General features: G+C 43.9%; 3 protein-coding genes across 6 annotated transcripts in view; 1 reads left to right on the top strand and 2 right to left on the bottom strand.

Annotated features, from left to right (window-relative positions):
• Positions 1-7,541, top strand: part of srpk1b (SRSF protein kinase 1b) — a 48,872-nt gene extending 41,331 nt beyond the window's left edge. For all 4 annotated transcript variants that reach the window (XM_084061223.1, XM_084061222.1, XM_084061221.1 and 1 more), the window contains exons 15-17: positions 1,821-1,890; positions 2,458-2,550; positions 4,623-7,541. In XM_084061223.1, the coding sequence (XP_083917349.1) occupies positions 1,821-1,890; positions 2,458-2,550; positions 4,623-4,807 (348 nt within the window). In that variant the 3' untranslated portion in view covers positions 4,808-7,541. The remainder of the gene's footprint in view (positions 1-1,820; positions 1,891-2,457; positions 2,551-4,622) is intronic.
• A 1,623-nt stretch (positions 7,542-9,164) lies between these two features.
• LOC311048618 (LHFPL tetraspan subfamily member 5 protein-like) lies at positions 9,165-13,246 on the bottom strand (the record flags this gene model as incomplete). The annotated part of the gene is made up of 3 exons (XM_084061881.1): positions 9,165-9,172; positions 9,364-9,600; positions 12,844-13,246. 3 exons carry the CDS (start codon positions 13,244-13,246, stop codon positions 9,165-9,167), a joined length of 648 nt encoding a protein of 215 aa, XP_083918007.1.
• Positions 13,247-14,530: 1,284 nt separating this feature from the next.
• LOC311048617 (LHFPL tetraspan subfamily member 5 protein-like) lies at positions 14,531-17,388 on the bottom strand (the record flags this gene model as incomplete). The annotated part of the gene is made up of 3 exons (XM_084061880.1): positions 14,531-14,553; positions 15,721-15,948; positions 16,986-17,388. 3 exons carry the CDS (start codon positions 17,386-17,388, stop codon positions 14,531-14,533), a joined length of 654 nt encoding a protein of 217 aa, XP_083918006.1.
• Between the last annotated feature and the right edge of the window lie 846 nt (positions 17,389-18,234).

Raw genomic sequence — 18,234 nt, 5'->3', positions numbered from 1 at the left:
ATTAAACACGTCTATGGGGATTAGAATGGGGGTGGAAAACCGCGAACCAGGTAGACATACCTAGGATGTGTAAATTACGTCAGACTTAGGTGCTGTATTTGGTCCTCACAAGTATAGTAGTACAAGTACACACACACAAACACACACACAGGAAGAGTAAGAAAGTGATGACATAACTGTATGAACAAACACATTCTACAGAATAAGCAAATTGTCACATGATCTGAAGTACACACACATAGGACTGTCACGATTACAAATTTAAGTTGACGATTAATTGTCACTCAAATAATTGTGATTAACGATTCAATTTTGTGTTTTGCATTGAACATTTGAACATTATGAAGCCTTTAGACTTCATTATAAAACATTGCACAGGGCAGAAATTACAAATAACTGAAATATGCAAAGAAATTATTGACATATTTTATAATTTTATGCATGTAAAAAAAGCAGAAATAGCAGATCTACAAGCTTACAACGCATCACAAAGTGACTCGTAAGCTTGTAGATCTGCTATTTAGATTAGACGATTATGTAACGATTGCCTACACATACTTTGATTGCCTACACATACATACTGTACATACATACAATGTGGTCTCTGTGCTACTCCCATCTTTCTGTGCTGATGTTGGAAGCAAAACACGACCGCTTCCAAGACGGCCTTCACTCAAGACACAAATGTTTTCACTCTCTCAGCCAACAGTCATTGTTAGAGAGCAAACTCACTCACTTGCACACACAGTAGAGATCAGATCAGTCGTCTGTAGAAGGGCAGAGGGAGGCGGTTGACCTTCCGACTCCATCTAAACCATCGAACATCTTAGGAATGTTGAAGCGTCATTAGTTGACGTACAAAACAAACACACTTTCAGACAGAAGGGGAAGCAGGCAACAACAACAGATGGCATGTTACACCTCTGCCAGCAAAGTTGGAACAGGGGTAATGTTTTTCTCCCTGTTACATCTGTGGGGTCTGTTAGCAGGTAATGATCTCCAACAGTAATGATCAGATTTGTTTGAAGAATGTTAGTTGGGTCATCATGGGGCAAAGAAGAACTGATTTACATCTCACACCAATAGAGTACAGAAGTCCTGACGTCACTCGTTCATCCCCTGGTTCGTGAAGTAATTTCTCTATGGAGAATAACATTGGGTCATCTTAGAATCGTCTCATATAAGAATTGTGGTCCAAAAATAAACAAACTGTCTCGGCGATATTGTCAGGGAGGTGGCTCTGTATCGTTTATGATAGTCAGTCACTCATATTTGATAAAATGTAACTAATTCGGTGGAAGTAACATTAGCGTTTTCTCACCGTCAGTTGATGCTTCATATCCATAAGAGTCAAACCGCCGGGGTCATTTGCTTATTTTTGCAACACAGTTCTTATTTGACGCAATATTAAACACGTCTATGGGGATTCAGAACAGGGGGGAAAACCGCGAACCAGGTAGGATGTGTAAATTACGTCAGACTTCGGTGCTCTATTGGCCAAGGGGATGTGTGGCAGTGGGCGTGGCTTAGTCCAAGGGTTACCGAACTTTTCAGTGTTGTAACTGGGGACCCCCACCCTGACAAGCACTTGGAATTTTAGGCATTACATTTAGTTTGACTCTGTTCCCACAGATAAATATTGTGAAAATGGCCAAACTACAAGCTCACAACACCTCGCATTGTGTCATTGAACATGTGATGTCAATTCTTCCGTTTATTGTGTGTTCAAGGCATGCAGTACCTCACTAAGAGTCCACTTCCTTACAGCTGCTCTTGATCTTGACTGAGTACATATTTCTGTGTCTCTCTCTCCTCCTCAGGCTTTTGAACTGGCTACAGGAGACTATCTGTTTGAGCCTCATTCTGGAGAAGACTACTGTAGAGATGAAGGTGTGTGTGCGTGTGTCTCTCATCTGGCCTTTGCTGCCTTTAAAGTGCCCAGAGCATTAAGATGGACATTTATGTTGGAGCCCAGTGGACAAAGATGAAATGGGCACCAATGAAATATTTAGAGGGTAGACTTTTAAAGATAAAAGTATACATTCACTCTTTAAAAATGACCAATGGCAATTCATTTTGACAGCTCAGGCTTTGTCTGATTTAGTAGTAAATGTTATCCAAATATCATGTGGCCACAGCAGAGTGGTTTGCAAAACCCCATCAATACGTTTAGTTTCAGAACCAGTCACATTTTGTTTTCGGCCCCTCATCAGTTTGCAAGCTCTGCTTGTGTAACAGCCAAGCCAGGTTGGCAGAACATCACTTATTCAGACTAATGGCAAACCAGATGGCTGGCACTACAGTGTGAGATACTTGTCGTGTGTCTGTGCCAAATGCAGAACTGGCACTACACTCACCCATATTCCAGCAAGTACACTCAAAATGTTTAGTAAACAGTTTTTATTCTGTAACTTCATTCAACATTGTGTCTCTGTGTGTTTCTCTCTGTCTCTCTAGACCACATAGCATTGATCATTGAGCTGCTAGGTAAAGTTCCAAGGAAGCTGATATTATCAGGCAAATACTCCAAAGAGTTCTTCACCAAGAAAGGTACGTGCGCGCACGCACACACACACACACACACACACACACACACACACACACACACACACACACACACACACACACACACACACACACACACACTCTCACTTTCTGGCAGCAGATGTCTTCTGCAACTTACTCTAACACTTAACTCATTAAGACCTGAGGCTGATTCTACAAAGTACCTTCTAAGTCTTTCTAATTATGTATTTATGTATTTGGGGGTATATATGTACCCTCCGCCCAGAAGAGAAGATTTGTGTTAAGAATTTCAACATTATTCAACATTTTCCAAACACTTTTGAGAAATCTTTCAGAAATAGCAGATATACAAGCTCGCAGCGAGCTTGTATATCTAAAATGGCCGATGCTTTCCCGGTTTGAATGGGTTAACCTGTGTGTGTGTGATGATGAGAATGACTAAATATACTCTGAGGTGTTCTGTGCAAATTGGAAAGAAGTTGTTATTCATAGCCGAGCATCTGACGATACCCTCATACTGAACCATCTGTTCAGTTTGAGGGGAGAATAATATGCTAAAAAGGAAAACATTTTCAACATTATATTTCCATAATAGTGGGCTTGCATTGTTGCATCGTCCACATTGCTATGCCAATGTTCCCTGTAGCATTGGTTGTCAAAGTGTGGTCCGCTCTGGGGACCCCCAGGGGTTCTTGGGGTGCATTCCCAGCAAAAAGTAGTTAACGTAGCATCACACTCATTTTAACCACTTTATCCTTTTATATGTTGGCCATTAAAAAATAGCAGATGTGCAGCAGATGAGAACCTGTACAGCTATTCTTTAAAATATTTGAAATACATTGAATAGTTTGTAATTATTTTATTTTTTTACATAAATCTTCTCTTTTGGGGGTCCCTGGCAAACCCTTTTCAGATGGGGGGTCCGTGGTCAAATACATATCCATTTGAGGGTCCTTGCCACGGAAACAGTTTGAGAACCACTGCTCTGTAGCATTGAGGTTTACTACTGCCCCCCAGTGGTGTATTCTGGCATCACTGGAGCAGGAGAATAAACTACAGGTAGACCTGTACTCAAGAGAACTCAAGAGAACCAACAATTATTTGGATTAGTTGAGATGTTCGCATTCCTTCACGTTCGTTCATCCCCACAATCTGCAGCTATACCACCACTGAGTGTAAACGTATGTCTAGTTGCAGATGAGAACCTTGCACACAATGCGTGCAGTTTTGGTCTGCAGACAAATACATATTAATCTTGACATGAAAAGGTTTGAGAACAACTGGTTTAAACAACATTAAGAAACAAGCCCAAATAAGTAACTACACTTTAGAAACAAGCCCAAAGAAACGCAACCCGCAACTACCAATATTTACAAGCAGTTGCTGCACAATCTCGAGTCAATTGTGTAAAAGGTTGACCAATTAAAGGGATATTTAAAAAATATGTGTTAATTATTTTAGGAATCAGCGCTAGTGTGTGTGTGTGTGTGTGTGTGTGTGGAGGCTCCTGTGGACGCTCTGCTTCCAAATTCCGCCGTTTTTTTTTTTTTTTTTTTTTTTCACGCTGTTTGGTGAACCCCCCAAGGTTGGTGCCCTGTGCTGCGCTGCTTTTATCCGCCAGATTGGGACGTTCACGGCATATTTTGCACCATTACGGTGCGTTCATCATCGGTGACGAGTGCCTCTAACAGCCGCTGCTGGCTGCGTGCACACAGCGAGGCGATGCGAGGCAACACTCACACAATCACATGCAGCATGCGTCCCCTCCCCCTGCGCCTAATGGCTGTACATGGGGCCGACGAGTGCTTTAGCATGATTGTGTGAGTGTGGCTTCAGGAAGTAAATTCCTAGCCTCGATCTCCAGGCTTTTATTTTTTAGTTTTGCAAAAAAATAAAAGCTTGGAAATTCCTGTCCCAGCTGTTGGTAGTGGTACGCAAAAGCGCCTTGCGTCGTCTGATGTGCCACGCATTATTATTTTGGGTGCGCATGCGCACCTGCGCACCAGTTATGTGCACCCCTGGTCATACAAACATTTTCAGTCGTGAGATTTCATTCAGTTTTAATCCATGCGCCGTGTGTCTCCGCGTCCGTCCAGGTGAGCTGCGACACATCACCAAGCTGAAGCCCTGGGGCCTGACGGACGTCCTGACGGAGAAGTACGAGTGGGCCAAGGAGGAGGCCCAGTGTTTCAGCACCTTCCTGCTGCCCATGCTGGACCTGGTGTCCGAGAGGAGGGCCACGGCGGCCCAGTGTCTCTCACACCCCTGGCTCGGCTCCTAAAAAAAAAAAAAAAAAAAAAGGAAAGCCAGCTAGTTGTACCAGCCAGCCCTTAACCCCTTCGGTTTGTGAAAAGATGACATCATCGCCGCCGCCCCATGGTCCTGGATGTGTGAAAACCTTTAAATATAAAACAAACAAAAACACGGACAACACGGCCCTGAGAGCCAAGCCCAGCCAGCCAGCGCTTGTCTCGTGCCTGCAATTAATGCCCACATCCGCATGGCGCTCAGAAAGCTGCACATGCACACGTACACACACACACATACACAAGAGACTGGCTACAGTCATACACAAGAGACTGGAATTGTGTATATCCTGGTTAATGGATAACACTGGTAATAGAAGGATGTTATCAGGGAAGTTCTCCGTTGATTCCTTTTTTGTTACTATAAGCGGGATTGGACTTTATTAGCTCTTCTTTTTTTTGTTTTGTCATTTTTGTTATAGCTCTCTTTTCTTTTCTATGCAGGTTTAACCCATTAAGACCTGAGGCCATTCTTAAAAAATGTTTTCTAAATCCTAACAGTTTTTTTGAAAAAAAAATCGAAAATTTTTTTTTCAAGATTTTTCATAAATAGCAGATCTAGTGCCACGCTACGAGCTTGTACTGTATATCTGCTATTTATGAATAGCCAAGGAAATATAAAGTGACACGGATGCGTTCCAGGTCTTAATGGGTTTAAAGTATGTCTTCCCGTTCCTGCTATCTGATTTTAATGTCAGATATCGTAACTTGGGACTTGATTTATAGGAATTCAGTCAAAAGTGAATTGCGCGATTGATTGATGACATCAAAGCAGCACCACTAACCGAACGTTTTTAGTAAATATTGGTAAATAAAAATGTATTTTTCGTTTCTCCTCGTCATGATGGTACCATGTGGAGCTTATTTGGCTACAACCCACTGTTTAATGATGATTGGCTTCAAAGAGAGAACGCCAAGTCGGCGTTTATCCTGCTGGTACGCAACGTTGGCCCCATTGTCAGAACTCTCATGCCATCTATATGATAGTATACTTACTTTCTACGCACCAGACTGCACCCATTTTGTCCAGTATTATGTGTAACGTTATTTTAGGTTTTGCAGAGAGAGACTCGCCAACAATGGGAAAGACTGGGAAGAAACACAACAAAAAAATCAAACTCATTTTTTTGGGGGGGCCAAACATTACAGAGCTTTTGTTTTCTTTTTTTAATGTATAATCAGCATTGTTTCTATCCTGTCTTCAAAGACATACTTGGCACAATGTTAATGTGAATAAGCATCTAAGGGTTGGGATTCGGGAACCCGGAGGAATCAGAGGAAACCGGATCCAACATTGAGGAACAAGAATCGGTTCCCGAACATCACACAGTCAGAGCTGGTATGTGGACTTCATCACGTCATAACTCTTGAGAGTGTACACATGGAACCCGTTTGGTTCCATTTGTACACTCTCAGAGTTAGTCCTGTAAGGTTTCATTTTGGAACCCCCTATAGCAGGGGTCTTCAATGTTTTTTCAGGCCAAGGACCCCCTAGCTGAGAGAGATGAAGCAGGGACCCCCCTCTATATTGTATAAAATTGTGTTTCAGATTAAACTTTTTTTTATTTACTTGGTCTGCACTTTTTTCCCTCTACACCGAAGCTCTTTGCCAAAAAATAGACGCTCTACAAGCTGCGAGGCGTTGTGAGCTTGTAGATCATCTATTTTTTGGCTAAAGTTCTCCTCAGAAAAAGGATGCGAGGGTTCAAGTGGTTAATGTAAAAAAAAAAAAGAATCCTATAACAAAGATTTGTAGGCCCCCCTGTAGTAACTCTGAGGACGCCCTAGGGGTCCAGGACCCCCTGTTGAAGACCCCTGCCCTATCGTTAAAGGGAAACATTAAGGAATCGGGACTGTTCCCTAATAACATAGTTAAAGATCCCAACCCTAATAACATAGTTGTCTCTTCTCCATGCATGCAGTCCTCGGGGTGACGACTAATAATGCTGTTGAATGAAAAAGGAGAGATGATGCAATGCCTGGAATACTTCAGTAAAACAACTGGGCTTGTTAAGAAAACAATCATTACATTTCGCCTGGCAGATATGGCTCGGATGATGTATCATTTTTCTATGTAAATAAAACGGCAAACCATTACAGTATATGGATCCATACTGCACTTTGTGTGCTGTATATAGTGTACCAAAGAGTTGGCTTTTTTTTGCTCTCTCCCTGTATGGATGGATCTACAAGCCTAATAGAGTACACTGGATGATAGACTGGATGAAGCACTTTGCTGAGCTGGGTTTAGTTTTGGGTTCATTAGAACAGTGGTTCTCAACCTCTGGGTCGGGACCCCCAGGTGGGTCCCCAGTTCAAATATGGTTATTTTTGGGGGGTCACGGCCTAAAAAGGTTGAGAACCACTGCATTAGAAACTAATGATGTGGAGAAGATGCCTTTGATGAATGTTTTGGTGAATTCCTAACGCATGGGAAGTTGCAGCTTTCAGTTTAAAAGCTTATTTTCATAATGTTGCCCGGCACACAGGCAGTGAAGTGTTTGTAATGGATCCAAATCATCCAATAGATTGTACTAATAATAATGATGCTGCATTGATGATGCCCCCCCCCCCCCCAATTCACACTGCTTGCTATTTTTCTACGGTCCCCATCATGTTGTCGCCCTCCTCCCCCATTTTCACTTGATTGTTAAAAGAAAAGAAAAACCTCTTTCTGTAGTGAACAAAATAAACATTTTCAAAATATGATTTACAGGCTTTTAACTAGATATCAGTTTGCTCAGCCATGGACTATCTCAGAGTTTGTCTGTTTTTTTTTTTGCTCAAAGTTTCTTTATTGGTATTTTTCAAATTGCATACACGGTCAATAAGACAAACATACAAAAGACCCCTCCCATCCCCAAAGTTCCCTCTCCATACAACCCTGGTATCTTACTGTACCATTAACAAAAAAGAACAATACATACAAATAGATACATATATAGTTACATTGACGGTTGAAAGAAAAATACAATAAAGTTTAAAAACACTGGTCGAGAACCACTGCTCTACACCATCACATTGTGATAGGTGTGGACGCAGTTGCATTCCTTCTGTGATATACACTCAATTATCTAAAGCAGAAGGTTCTCAAATTGGGGTCCAAAGACACTCCGGGTGAGTTGAGGGACGTTCCAAATGGATGGAAGTCCCGTTCGGGTCCATTTGGTTCCATTTGTACACTCCGAGTTAAAGAATTACATTAAAGTATTTAATTCAGGTGACCTGATTGATTGACTTGGGCTTGTCAGGTCACTTCACGGCTTCTATTAATAGGCAAACCCACAATGCAATGCTTTGTTTTCAGGAGTGTTGCGCGTAAACGTTAGTAGCATTATTAATATAGTTATTTTAGTATTATTTTTTTCCCCCTCTTATTTACCATTCCAAGTGCGTTTGTGTTATACAGTACGTAACGCCATCGTCGCTATTCCAAAGGCCCCTCAGGTACATTTTCAAAGTATTTTCAGCAATGGGATATTAATGTTTCTGGTTAGTCAGTAGTTAGTTAGCCTCGGAAACCCATGCCTTTTTTTTGTTTCAAAAGAAAAAAAGCCTGGGAGAACCTTGCAGGAACGCTGGTCTTAGGACCTTGTTATCTCCTAACCAATCAGAGTGCTCCAAACCCAGGCGCTGGAATCCAGCGCCTGGGTTTGGCTCCGCCCTTCAAGACCATCGATTGGGCTCGTTCTTTCAGTCTAGTAGTTAGTTAGTTAGTCTGGTTGTTTTGGCTGGTCATTTTAAAAGTATAGTTCTCATGTCAAAAAAGTGTGGGCACCCCTGTTGTATATGATGTTGGCAATGTCCACTATTAGGCTAAACAAGTGAGGTGTTTTGGGCATAGGAACATTTGGATGCAGAAATGACTTCTCCTCAGGTCATCGTGTCTTCAGCTGTTGTCACAGGGTTAGCCTTGCTCTGGATCTGTAATGGGAAGTCATAAAACATTAGATAAAGGGCGCCAATGGCCTAGTGGTTACGGCACAAACAGTACTATATAGGCTCTAATGACAGCCTGACAGCAAGTCGCAGGTTTGATTCCCGAGCCCAAGGACGCTGTGTGTCATTCCCTGTGTCTCTCCCTGTTTCCTTTCAATCTGCACTGTACTTTACAATAAAGGCAGAAAAAATATTATTACATTTTTAACTTTATTTTTATTTTTTTATGTTAGATAAATAATCAATCTAGGAAGCCAGGCAGTTTTCATAAATGCGTGACACCGAGGGTTAAAGGTATTAATGTCATGTGGGGTCAACTATCCAAAGTTAGGGTTATAACTTGTTTTCAAATAATTGGAGAGGACTAAAAAGTACTATATTTGACTCTCAGACCTAGTTCTCTGAGAGTGAAAGTATAAAGTATTGCACGGCGCATGTGCGGAAAATTGCGGTAGAGTGTCTGCTATCTGCGCGCCGGTTGTGGTGGGCCGTTCTGGGCCAAAATGCCAGGGCCGAATTTTGGTCCCAGTCCGGCCCTGGGTTACTTAGTTGCTTTCCACCACTGGAAGCCCCCCCCCCCTCCTCCACATACCTTTGGGTTCCATCTCAAAGTCCTCGGGCGACAGCTGGTCCTGCCGGTTGCCCAGGCTGAAGGCCAGGAAGGAGAGGATCATCGAGTCCATGATGCTGATGATGGCCAGGATGTAGGCCCAGCGCACCGTGCAGTTGCCCAGCGTGTACTTGTCTGTGCGGTTTCCACACATGCGCTTCACCGGCTCCGAGTCCCAGCCGTCGGGGTAGATCAAGCAACCGATCACCATGCAGGTGGCTGGGAGAGTGGGAGAGAGAGGGACATATTGGCTAATTTTTTTTATATATATTTTTTTTATCCCACGATTTTGTAACCCTATTTTTTACACCCAGTGCCAATTGTCTATGTAATCCTGGGCACTACCTTGCCAACCTCTGCCAACCTAGGGAGGCCAGGGCCGAGCTCATGCCTCCTTCATTGCATGAGAGCCAACTGACCTTCTTGTCACCTGACAGGGGGGAGTTTCCCTGGTTGGACGTAGCGCGTGGAAGGAACACGTTATTCCAACCAGTTCCTTTGCCCTCCATCAGGCGCTCCGGCTGACCAGGGGGAGGCAGTATAGTGACCAGGATTACTGCATGTTTTTGTGAGGGTACCTACCTTAGGGAACATGGGGAGAACATGCAAACTCCACACAGAAAGGCCCTTTCGCCATCCCCACCTAGGGTATGGGCACTGATGACGCGGAGGACAGAACACGCCCCCAGCGCCCACGGCGCCCCCTGCGGGAATCGAACCCAGGACCTTCTGGCTGTGCCTCTATGCACCTCCGTGCCCCCCATGTTGGCTCATTGACTGGTTGGTTACACTGTAAATATACTCTATGCATGACTGTAGTTCTCTCCAAGACAAGGTGGCCGCCTTTTAGGTCCAATTAGGTTGGAGTCTATTAATTCCAATGGGGAGACGTGAACGTGAACACAGCTTCTTTTTAGCCCCATGGTCACTGAACTAAATATTGGACCCAATCGTCACAAACCACAAAATATTCCCAAGAGACAAATCAGGAGAAAATCAACATTATTATTGACCTCTCTCTGTTCCAGCAACACACTCTCGCGCAGGGGTTGCATTGCTCATGGGACGGCCTTGCGCGCCGTGCAAGAACCTATTTGAACAGGAGCACGCGCAGGCACATGCATAGATATAAAACAACTTTAAATTCACACCTCAACAAAGTTTGCAAAGGCTCCCGACTCACACCAGGTGAATTAACATAGGAATGAGCCTAGATGCAATTGTCAATTGTGACCTGTAGTGTGGTTGTTAAGCGACGTGCGCGTGACTTCATTAAAATGGAGTGCAACCACGTTCCATTTCAGCATTGTAACACTGCGAGTCTCACGGGATCTAGCACCAGTAAACATAGGATGTTCACGAGATCTGCCATCAGATATGTATGACATTTGTGTACCATTTTGCCTCTAGTGGCTACAATTGGGATGTCCTATCTTTCTACATCCACCATCTTTGGTTCTCTTTGCCAGAAGGTGGCGTAAACATTTCCTATTCTGGGTCAGTTCAGCATAGTTTCATTTGATTGGCTGAAGGGTTCTGTAGCTTAAATCCTCTGGGGGGGGGGGGGGGGAAGAGGGTCATTCATTATTGACTTTGCAGGTATGCCATCGTACCTCGGCATACCTGCCATGTGAACTATCAGGTTACATACAGTAGCTGAAACATGAACTCTCTCACTCTCTCTCTCTCTCTTAACAAGGCGTGATGCACCTGTCTCACTTTCACCATTTCAGCATCATGCATAATTTATGAAATAAATTATTCCGAAAATAGACGACTTACAAGCTACATGACGTGCATGTGAACTTATAGATCAGCTATTTCTGCCGCAAAGTTTTGAACCATCAGGCAGGCAGTAACGAAGTTCCTAACAACTGATCTCTGTGTGTGTGTGTGTGTGTGTGTGTGTGTGTGTGTGTGTGTGTGTGCGTGCGAGCGAGTGTGCACGAGCATGCAGGCGAGTGCAATAATTTTTTTACACATGCCTAACTGTAGAAAAGTGTTGAAAATGATAAAGGAATTGGGGGTAAGGAAGGGATGAAAGGACATAGAGAGAGATTCATCAAATGTAACTGGTATCACATTTTAACCGGGAATTTACTGGCATAGTAAGAACGGGGTGGGATCAAGTTATGGTATTTGTTTGTTTTCCTTAATGTTGGTCCTTTCACACAGGTGATTAGAATGTATGAAATTACTGCCTCACACTGAAAGATACACCAGTGGTTCTCAAAGTGGGATCCAGGGACCCTCAGGTGTCCTTCAGTGGGTTCTAAATGGACCCATACAGGTCTGTAACTCTGACAGTATACAAATGGATCCATTTGGTTCCATTTGTATACTGTCAGAGTTATATGGGGGTCCTTGAAATCAAAAAGTCTTGAGAACCACTGATATTATGAAATGTAATACTTAACCTGGCATTCTTAACCTGGCATTCACTGGCATAACATGAATGAATGAGATATTGTTTTTTTTAATTTTTTTATAGTGTGTGTGTGTGGGGGGGGGGGGGGATTATATGCCTTGCACTCCCAGGTGAGTCTTCTTGTTTGTTGCCACAGTAACACGCCCTTTCCTCTTTGGTTTTGTGTCGCTATCCATGGTGCTGAAAGACATTTATGGAACATGCCACTTCACCCAACAGTACAAACAATACGGCCTCACCACCCCACACGTTACTACTACTTCTTATGGTGTGTGTGTGTGTGTGTGTGTGTGTGTGTGTGTGTGTGTGTGTGTGTGTGTGTGTGTGTGTGTGTGTGTGTGTGTGTGTGTGTGTGTGTGTGTGTGTGTGTGTGTGTGTGTGTGTGTGTTCTGAGTAGCATTACTTTTAAAGCTGCGATCCGGAACATATTTTGATGGCTACAAATCTGCAGTGGTTGTGGGTGGTCTCCCTATACTCTTCCATTGAGACATTGACACCCTGATGTCAGGTAGGCCTACTTACTGGTTGACAAGCTCATAATCTCAATATATGCCCTGGTCAAACAGGGATTCATTGCATGAGGTGGTACAAATTAAGTCCCTCGTGTGGTACCGTGGCTTGAATCCCAGGTAGGACATAAAAGTTACGGATTAGAGCTTTAATGTAGAGCAAAACTGTATTATGTTGAATATGCAGACCTAGAAATTGGTCTGGTAGTAACAGCAAGTTAGTTACAGCAAGTTAAGTTGGAGGATAAGGGGAAAGAAACATATGGCCTTTTAACTACCCACTCCTGGAGCTTGTTGTAGTATTTCCCATACATCTTTTTGACCACGGTGAGATTGTTTATAGAGCTGCGAGGATTCCTGCGGGGATCCCAGGTACCTTGGGTAACAGGGTGTTTAAAATGCATTAACTTTAACACACACACACACACACACACACACACACACACACACACACACACATAAAGACTTTTGACCAGATTTTGTCCAACTTAAACACAAACCAAACATGATCATTGCCACTCTCACCAGAGGCGAGCTGCTGCCAGGCGCAGATCTTGTAGACGCTGCCCGCGTTGGAGAAGAAGAAGAGGCCGATGGACACGATGCTGCTCACGATGAGCAGCATGGAGACGCCCACGAACATCATGGCCGTCTTGAAGGCGCCGGACGGGATGGAGCCCGAGTCGAACATGCTCCCTTTGCAGGTCAGCTCGGACGTGAGCGCGTTCCCGATGCAGTAATGGAAGAGGCCGAAGTAGCCGGCCTGCAGCGTGTTGACGCTGTCGCCGAGCCAGTACGGCTGGATGAAGACCACCGTGGTGATGACGGCGAAGGTGAGGGTGAGCACGATCCACATGATGCCCACGGCCCGGGCGTTGCGGACGTAGTTGGTGTGGTAGATCTCGGCGGCTTGCTTAGCCGAAAGCATGGTGGTGGTGGTGATGGGGACTGTCCAGGGAGACTGTGAAGATAAAGTTGAAGAAAACACGAGAAAGACACTAAACCCTTGAGAAATGTCTCTCTCGGACTGCCTGCCACACTTCTTGTTCTAAATGTTTCTCTGCATTGACCTGTTGTAGTTGTTTAAGATATTTCTGATTAAATGTAAGTAGACATCATTTGCTTTACATTCCCTAAACCATGGACAGCTCCCAGTGCTGAAATGTCAATGAGGAGGCAAAAGCACCTGTCATACTTTATAATCTCTCTCTCTCTCTCTCTCTCTCTCTCTCTCTCTCTCTCTCTCTCTCTCTCTCTCACACTCACACACACACACTCACTCACTCACTCACTCACACACACACACACACACACACACACACACACACACACACACACACACACACACACACACACACACACACACACACACACACACACACACTGGAGCACAGGGCAGGGCTACCTGTTGAAGGGGGTAGTCAATTAGTAGTCCAGTTGGCTCTCTGAATGCTGGCCTGCCTTCAGATAATAAATGATTCATGGAGAATAGAGTGACACAAGCCTTGCCAGATGGTGATCTAGTCAAGTTACACTTTCACTTATTAGCGAAGTGTAAGTTAAACATCTAACATTCATCTAAGCTCTGGAGACGTTTCCATTTGCAAGTTTATTGACTGGAGAATATATAATACAATGGGAGAATGAATGGAATGTGTAGAATAATCAAACAAACCTTCACTGTAACCTCGCCCAAATGTGGAGTCATACGTCTCTACAGTATATTATGACGTCTGACAACTGATGTCACAGACTGGCCACAAATGGAGCCATGCCGTTCCCATCAGAATCAGCTTTATTGTCACATCTCAGGTTTAAATAAGTGTAAGCATAGCACCAGATGTATAAAAGTAACTGGAGTAGTTGCATGATATACTTATTGACGTAATGACGTTAGGTAAGGTGCTAGAAAAACACAAAAGACAAAAGTCAGTGCGTTGTACATGGGATTAAGGTGCAAAATGTCAGTGCGTGTCGACCGCATAATCCACATAAAGTAGACTGACACTGGAATAATCCGCAAGTACGTCCATGAGGAAGAGCAAAGAAAGAAAGTCAACTCATTTGTCAGTATAATCCACGGTGAATCCCATGTGAATTCCACATGATCACAAGTTTTTTTGTGAATTTGACGTTGCCAGTGAAAGTCCACTATAGGCTAACATGAGGTGTTTTGGGCAAAGGATCATCTGGATGCAGAGATGACTTCTCCTCAGGTTGCTGCCACAGGGTTATCTATAATGGAAAAGTGATATAACATCAGATTAAGAATTAATCCAGCAAGCTAAGCAGTGTTTTCAAAATAAACATGGATGCATCTGACTGAGACGTATAGGTATTAATGTCATGTGAAGAAACCTGACATGATTACGGTTTTACCCATAAAACTGAGATGTGAAATATCACTAGTTAACCCTGTCCTCTTTCTTCCTCACTCCTTTCTCCTCTCCTCACCCCTTTCTATCCTTTAAAACTTTGAAGTCTCCCTCCTTCTCCTGCTACTTTCCAGCATGCTTTCCATCTAATCTTTTCTTCCTCTTCCCTTCTCTCATTTGAACCCTTACGTAACTCTGTGCCTCGTCCCTCCCTCTAGGTGGGTCCTGACCCAATAGTGGGTCACGACAAGACTATTTCGAGTGGGTTGTGGATGTGTGCTCTTCCACTCTGTGAAAAAGTGTAACTACTTTGAGTTCTACAGAGTTTCTGATACTGCGCCTCCAGCTCTTTATTTTCCATCAGTTTTCCACTTACTGTAGCTCGTAGAATCCATCCATGGTAGTAGACTGTCAACATTTGTGGTACTGTACATGAGGCCCAACCAGATGAGAACCGCTGCACTAGATTCTATCATTGAATCTGTCCTCCACTCCTTTACTGTCATTCCTTCATTTTCATCTATGGTTCTCCTCTCTTCTCCTCACCTCTCCATGCCCCGTCTCCCTCCTTGAACTCCCCCACCTCCACATGCAGATAAGACAGCCGAACTCTTCACCTGATCTTTCCCTGAAAGTTCCCTGAAAGATCACAGTTTTCCCCCCTATTCGGGCCTGATTAGTCTTTGTTTGAAATTACACCATTTCACACCTGGCACAATTTCACACCGGCGAATGTCACACTTTCTCCATGAAAAGGTGTGGATTTCGCACTGATTTGCGCGTGAATTGCCAATGGCAGGCCCTCAAATGTTGCATCTGTACCCTTTCCCTCCATCTTTCTTTACTTGAGGGCCAGTATATATTAATGGACAAGGCATTGCAACATTGCACAGTGCAGTTTGGAATGCTGTGTAAATATAAAGGTATTAGCAATAATGCACCTTTTCATCCTTTAGTCCCTGACATGTCACAATAAAAACAAGACGCCACAGAACGAACATACGACTAAGAATACAAAACTAAGTACTCGTCTGGAAGTCCTCTGGCAGCAGCTGGTCCTGCCGGTTGCCCAGGCTGAAGGCCAGGAAGGAGAGGATGAGACAGTCCATGATGGTGATGATGGCCAGGATGTAGGCCCAGCGCACCGTGCAGTTGCCCAGCGTGTACTTGTCTGTGCGGTTTCCACACATGCGCTTCACCGGCTCCGAGTCCCAGCCGTCGGGGTAGATCCCGCAGCCAATCACCATGCAGGTGGCTGGGAGAGTGGGGGAGAGAGAGGGACATACTGGCTCATTGACTGGTTGGTTACACTGTCTGTCAATTACTGTTCCTCGTTAAGATTATGATTGTTCCTGCATTTAATATTGGTCCAAGGTGACTTTTCTAAGAAAAAGATTTAAATTTCAAAACTAACATAATTCTTGTTTTTATCTTGAGTCCTTTATTGCCCCTTTCATGGGTAACCGGAACGCTCGCCCCAAAACACACAAGCCCCCATTTCTTTCGTGGACTGAGGTTAAGGTTAGGAATAAGGTTAGCTTCAGACATAGTTTTACTGAGGTTACATTTAGGAATAAGGTTAGGTTTAGACATAGTTCTACTGAGGTTACGTTTAGGAATAAGGTTAGGTTCAGGCATAGTTTTGCTGAGGTTACATTTAGGAATAAGGTTAGGTTTAGGCATGGTTTTACTGAGGTTACGTTTAGGAATAAGGTTAGGTTTAGGCATGGTTTTACTGAGGTTACGTTTAGGAATACCTGGTGGCGACCGTTCCGAGGTCGCTGCATTTGACCCGGGGCAAGCGTATTTTGGGGAGAGAGTTCTTGTATCCCTTTCACACACAGCACAGGTGATTAGAATGTATAATGCTCAGCATTCTAATGCCATAGGTCTACTCAGGATTATATAGTACTGTATAGGCTATATAAATGCACAGCAGCCATATGCATAGCTATGCAATGAACCAAGCACACACACATGCATGCCTCATAAAGGCCAGAGCACATGGTCGTCAGGGGGCCCACCCACCCAGAGCATATGTCACTTGAGAAATGACAGATGACACATACGATACACGCCACACAACAACTCCACTGACAATGATAAAGTGGATCATTCATTATTGAATTGGCAGGGATGCCACCATGCATGTCACATTGTATGAACTATTAGGTTACATAGGTGGCTGAAACATGAACTAAACACTCTCACTCTCCAACTGCTGTTGCAACTTAAAACAAAAACTAAATGATGATCAATCCATCCTGGGCCAGGCTATATATATACACTCACCCGAGGCGAGCTGCTGCCAGGCGCAGATCTTGTAGACGCTGCCCGCGTTGTAGAAGAAGAAGAGGCCGATGGACGCGATGCTGCTCAACACAAGCAGCATGGAGACTCCCACCATCATCATGGCCGTCTTGAAGGCGCCGGACGGGATGGAGCTGAAGTCGAACATGCTCCCTTTGCAGGTCAGCTCGGAAGAGATGGCGTTCCCGATGCAGTAATGGAAGAGGCCGAAGTAGCCGGCCTGCAGCGTGTTGACGCTGTCCCCGATCCAGTAGGGCTGGATATAGCAGACCATTATGACGACGGACAAGGTGATGGTCAACAGGATCCACAGGACGCCCACGGCCCGGGCGTTGCGCACGTAGTTGGTGTGATAGATGTTAGCGGCTTCCTCAGCCGAAAGCATCGTGGTGGTGGTGGTGGTGATGGCGACTGTCCAAGGAGACTTTGAAGATAAGAAAACAGGAGAAAGACACTATAGCCTTGAGAAATGTCCTCTCTCACAGACTGCCTGCCACACTTGATCTAAAATGTTTCTCTCAGGTGGGTGGGGATTTGAAGGAATAATAGTCTACCTTTTTTGCTTGTTTAGAAAAGCTTCCCTCACCTACTGTAGTTGTTTTAGTTGTTCTCTTTGCGGATTAAAACTGTTTTTCTCTTTGTAGAATGACACTATTGTAAGCAGACTTATTTTGCTTTACTTTCCTGAAATCCTCTAAAGATGTAGCCAGGTGAAGCAGAACAGGTTCTGTGTGTGTGTGTGTGTGTGTGTGTGTGTGTGTGTGTGTGTGTGTGTGTGTGTGTGTGTGTGTGTCTTGTATAACGCTCCAGTGCAATTCAATACCCTGGACAGCTCCTGGTGCTGAAAAGTCACAAGTGATGAAACCCTCTTTCTGTGAGTGAAATGTCTTGTCTTGAATAGCTCTGTATTCCGCATTGCTATAGAGTGTACAGTGTATTCATTACAAACACTTTATACTGTGTCAATGATCATTGTCAGAATATAGAGCTTTGACTTGAAAAATATAATTGTTGTTTTTGTTTTGTTTTCACCAAATAATATCACAGCAGTTTTAAATATTATATATATATAATACAAATATATATATCACAAATCAACCTGACACACACACACACACACACACACACACACACACACACACACACACACACACACACACACACACACACACACACACACACACACACTGAATCAGGGCTACCTGTTGAAGTGGGTAGTTGTCTTTCCTTG

The sequence above is a fragment of the Gymnoscopelus microlampas genome (genome assembly GCF_963454915.1).
Source record: "Gymnoscopelus microlampas genome assembly, chromosome: 7".
Lineage (NCBI taxonomy): Eukaryota > Metazoa > Chordata > Actinopteri > Myctophiformes > Myctophidae > Gymnoscopelus > Gymnoscopelus microlampas.
The sequence above is the reverse complement of the archived record's forward strand: the minus strand, read 5'-3'. Positions and strand labels throughout refer to the sequence as shown.